A 4,981-nucleotide genomic window follows, 5' to 3' on the forward strand; every position below is an offset into this window, starting at 1 on the left:
TCACGTTATTAAAATGTAAATTAGAATGTTATGGTAGTGTACCTCTCTAGGTGTATGTAAGTTATTCTCCTGATATTGACTTAAAAATTCTAAAGTTATCTACTTTTTGTTGAATATAAACTTCATCCAGTTGTAGACTTTTGTGAATTTGGAGGATTTTAGAGAAGAAGAGTTACCAAACTCAATTAGAAATCCAGACTTCCTCACAAGTCCATAGTCGTTGCTTCATTTCTTCATAGATTTGTGCATGTTCTCAATTGACAGACGGTGGTAAGATTTTTCGTTATCACTAAAGTTTTCTTCTTATCAATAAATTCTTTCATGTACTGTTGAGGTTTTAAAAAAAATAAAAATAAATAAATGGTAAGATGAGTCAAAAGTAAGGCATGATTAAAGAAGCCAAAAAGAAGAATGGGTAGAAAATAATGTTCAAGAATCGAAGTCAAAAAAAGCTGCTTCCATTTACGCATAAAGATAGAGGAATAATTACTCAAAAGTTTGAAGAAGAATTATGTAACATCCCACATCGTCTAGTGGAGCGGATTATGTAAGCTTTATATATATATATATATATATATATATATATTCTCATCTCTACCTAGTACAAGGCATTTTGGAAGCTCACTGGTTTCGGGTTCCATCGGAACTCCGAAGTTAAGCAAGTTCGCGCGAGAGCAATCCGAAGTTAAGCAAGTTCGCGGGCGAGAGCAATCCCATGATGGGTGACCCACTGGGAAGTTCTCGTGTGAGTTCTTAGAAACAAAACCGTGAGGGCGTGGTCGGGGCCCAAAGCGAACAATATCGTGCTACGGCAGAGTCGAGCTCCGGATGTGGTGGGGGCCCAGGCCGGGATGTGACAATTTGGTATCATAGTCAATCCCTGGTCGAAAGTGTGCTGACGAGGACGTCGGGCTCTTAAGGGGGTGGATTGTAACATCCCACATCGCCTAGAGGAGTGGATCCTGTAAGCCTTATATATATTTTCATCTTTACCTAGCCTGAGGCCTTTTGAGAGCTCACTGGTTTCAGGTTCCATCGAAACTCTGAAGTTAAGCGAGTTTGCGCGAAAGTAATCCCATGATGGGTGACCCACTAGGAAGTTCTTGTGTGAGTTCCCAAAAACAAAACCGTGAGAGCGTGGTCGGGGCTCAAAGCGGATAATATCGTGTTACGACGGAGTCCAGCCCGGAATGTGGTGGGTGCCCAGGCCGGGATGTGACAAAGTACACCCAATAACTTGTCCCGTTGTCGAAAAATTAAAGAATCTTGCATGCGCTAAGAAGTTGATATTTGCTCTCTATTGTCAGTTGGTTTGAGGAATGGCTTCAACTTTATTGATGGTATTAAAGCAGGTATGCTACCTGTAAACCCTAACGGCCATACCAACTCTATGTCACACATAAACAATAATATGAAAATTTTATTTTATTATTGGATGTTTTAGTGCCCCTCCATTTGATTATTTGGTAATTGATGTTTAGTTCTCTAACATGCAAAGACTTTTATGTCGTTGGACTCGTCAACTTGTCGTTTACATAAAATATAGTTCAACCGATATTGAGTCTATTTATTGAAGATTTTAGTAAGGTTTGATCGGAGCAAATTACTATCTCACCTTAATTTCCATGGCTTTTGATGTTCGATATCTTCTCTTCTTCTTCCTTTTCATGTTTCTACCATTTTCCACCACTGCTCAAACTCATAGAAACATATCTTTAGGCTCATCACTCACCGCACAAAATGATAACTCATCTTGGCGGTCACCATCTGGTGATTTCGCTTTCGGTTTTCGACATATTGGAAACAACGGTTTCCTACTAGCCATCTGGTTCGATAAGATACCGGAGAAAACCATTGTGTGGTCAGCCAATGGGAAAAATCTTGTGCCACAAGGATCGAAAGTTGAGCTCACTGCAGAAGGCCAGTTTAGCCTTAGTGACATTGCAACGGGCAAAAGCACATGGATTGCTTCTGCTGCTGGTACTGGAGTTGCACATGCAGCCATGCTAGACACCGGAAACTTTGTGCTGGCCACCTCAAATTCAAGCAGTTTGTGGGAGAGTTTTAGTCATCCAACCGATACAATTTTACCCTCACAAACTCTAAATCAAGGCAGCAGACTCTATGCTCACTACACGTCAACAAATTATTCGAGAGGTAGATTCATGTTTGCAGTACAAAAAATTGGAAATCTTGTGCTTTACACAACAAATTTCCCACAAGATTATCCTTATTTCGGTTATTGGAATTACACCGATACTCTGGGAAGAGGCTTTCAGGTAGTCTTCAACCGGTCTGGTTCTGTTTACCTTACTGATAGGAATGGAGCGATACTTAATGTGGTATTATCCTCTATGTTTTCGAACCAAGATTTGTACCAGAGAGCAACTCTTGACTATGATGGAGTTTTGAGGCACTATGTTTTTCGTAAAAACAATGGCTCGAGTGGCGGAACATGGTCTACATTGTCCTTCATACCTTCGAACATCTGCATGAGTATCTTGCAACCAAAAGGCGGGGGCACGTGTGGCTTTAACAGCTTATGTAAACATGACCAAGGCCGACCGGTTTGCCAGTGCCCACCTGGTTATACCTACATGGATCCAGATGATATGTTGAAAGGCTGCAAACCTAACTTTGTTCCACAAAGCTGTGATGAGGCCTCATCGGAAAGTGATCTTTTCTATATGCAAGAGATGCAAAATGCGTATTGGCGTGTAAATGAATATGACAAGTTTCAAGACATAACTGAGGATTGGTGCAGGCAGACTTGCCTAGCTGATTGCTTCTGTGCAGTTGCCGGTTTTAGAACTGGTAACTGTTGGTTGAAAGGAGGTCCTCTTCTCAATGGGAGGATCGACGCAAATTATAGCGGGAAAGTATTAATCAAAATAAGGAAAGATAAATCTACTTCCAGATCAGCTGGCGCTGCAAAGAACAAAAAGAAGAAAGAATATGATTCAACTTTGATTGTAGTTGGATCAGTGCTCTTGAGTAGCTTGGGGGTTCTCAATTTCATCTTGCCCTTAATAACCTATATGGTTGTTTCTCGCATTTATTCTCGAAAAGCTAAGGTGATTCCACCCTATAGGGTTATGGCAGGCATGAATTTGAAGTGTTTCACTTATGACGAGATAAAAGATGCTACAGACAAATTCAAGGAAGAACTAGGACGCGGTGCATCTGCAACTGTTTTTAAAGGAGTTTTAGCGTCCGATAATGGGATTGGAAAGTGTGTTGCTGTCAAAAGTTTAGACTCGAAGGTTAGAGGAAATGATTTGGAATTCAATGCTGAAGTGAGTGCAATTGGCAGAACAAGTCACAGAAATCTAGTCCAACTACTTGGGTTTTGTAACGAGGGTGAGCACCGAATGCTTGTGTATGAGTTCATGAGCAATGGATCTTTAGCGAGCTTTGTTTTTGGAGAGTCGAGGCCAAAGTGGTGCCAGAGAAGGCATATTGTCTTGGGAATCGCAAGAGGGCTCTTGTATATGCATGAGGAGTGCAGCAGCCAGATTGTACATTGTGACATCAAGCCTCAAAACATTCTTCTCGACAACTCTTTCACCGCAAGAATTGCTGACTTTGGATTAGCCAAGCTTTTGAGAATGGACCAGACTCGAACCACAACTGGAATCAGGGGAACGAAAGGGTATGTGGCCCCGGAATGGTTCAAAAACTTGCCTATCACAGTGAAGGTGGATGTTTACAGCTTTGGCATTTTGTTGTTGGAGATTATTTGCTGCCGGAAGAAATTTGAAAAAGACGCTGAGGATGAAAATCAAATGATACTGGCTGATTGGGCTTACGATTGCTATAAGAATAGAAAACTGCACCTTCTATTTCTGAATGATGGTGAGGCGAAGGAAGACATCAAGGAGATGGAGAAGTACGTGATGATTGCAATATGGTGCATCGAGGAGGATCCATTGCTGAGACCTACGATGAAGAATGTCACACTGATGCTCGAAGGTAATGTTGAAGTCTCAGTTACTCCTGATCCATCCTCTTTCACAACTTCGGCACTTTGAGTACTTTCAGTTATAGTTCCATGCTTTTGTATGTGTGATGATCAAGCACTCCAGTCTAAGCCATCAGCTTGCCGTTGGTCAGATAGTCTTTTAACTTAATATGCAGTAATTAATGTGTCGCAATTATAAATCTCATTTGAGTTGTCTCAATAAAAAGAGGGATATATTCTTCTTTGTTCAATATGTGCATTCAAAAGAAAAGAATTTCTCTGTAATTTCTTTTCTGTTTGCCAGCTAAATTAATGCAAAGAGTTTTATATGTTATCAGCTTTTCTTCTTGCATATTTAAGCGCTTAAATCAGCTTCATCTCGAATGTGAAACAGAATGGTAGGTTTCCGGCATACTTTACTAGGCTTGAGAGGTTCTGGAGTAAGTGAGAAAGTACTTGCGTACAAAAAAATACACAAATATTTTATAGCTCAAAGAAATTGATTATAATCTGAAGCACCTAAAATATTGAACTTATGAAAGAAGATGGATCGGGTGGAGTTGAGACAACAGTTCCTTCAAGCATGAATGTGATTTTCTTCATCGTGGGTCTGAGCGACGGGTTCTCCTGAATGCACCGTATTGCAATCATAACATACTTCTCAATTTTCATCACGTCAAGCATTTCCCCACTGTTCTTGAATAGCAGCTGCAGTTTCTTAGGCTTATAGCAATCGTATGCCCAATAAGCTAATATCATTTGATCTTTATCCTCTGCCATTGCGTTAAAATGCTTCCTGCAAAAATAATTCCTAACAAAATACCGTAACTGTAAACATCAACCTTGGCCTTGATAGGCAAGCTTTTGAACCATCCAGGGGCCACATACCCTTTCGTTCCCCTGATTCCAGTCGTAGTTTGAGTCTGGTCTATTCTCAAAATCTTGGCTAATCAGAATGCAGAAATTCTTGGCAATAGTCATCAAGAAGAATGTTTTGAGGCTTGATGCCACAATGTACAA

The 4,981-nt window shown here is 40.5% G+C and overlaps 1 protein-coding gene across 1 annotated transcript; it reads left to right on the plus strand.

Moving 5' to 3' along the window:
* Nucleotides 1–1,478: 1,478 nt before the first annotated feature.
* LOC103429820 (G-type lectin S-receptor-like serine/threonine-protein kinase LECRK3) lies at nucleotides 1,479–4,295 on the plus strand. The gene has a single exon (XM_008367947.4). It carries the CDS (start codon nucleotides 1,626–1,628, stop codon nucleotides 4,029–4,031), a length of 2,406 nt encoding a protein of 801 aa, XP_008366169.3. The 5' UTR covers nucleotides 1,479–1,625; the 3' UTR covers nucleotides 4,032–4,295.
* Nucleotides 4,296–4,981: the final 686 nt, after the last annotated feature.

The sequence above is a fragment of the Malus domestica genome, chromosome 11 (genome assembly GCF_042453785.1).
Source record: "Malus domestica chromosome 11, GDT2T_hap1".
In the NCBI taxonomy this organism is placed as follows: Eukaryota; Viridiplantae; Streptophyta; class Magnoliopsida; order Rosales; family Rosaceae; genus Malus; species Malus domestica.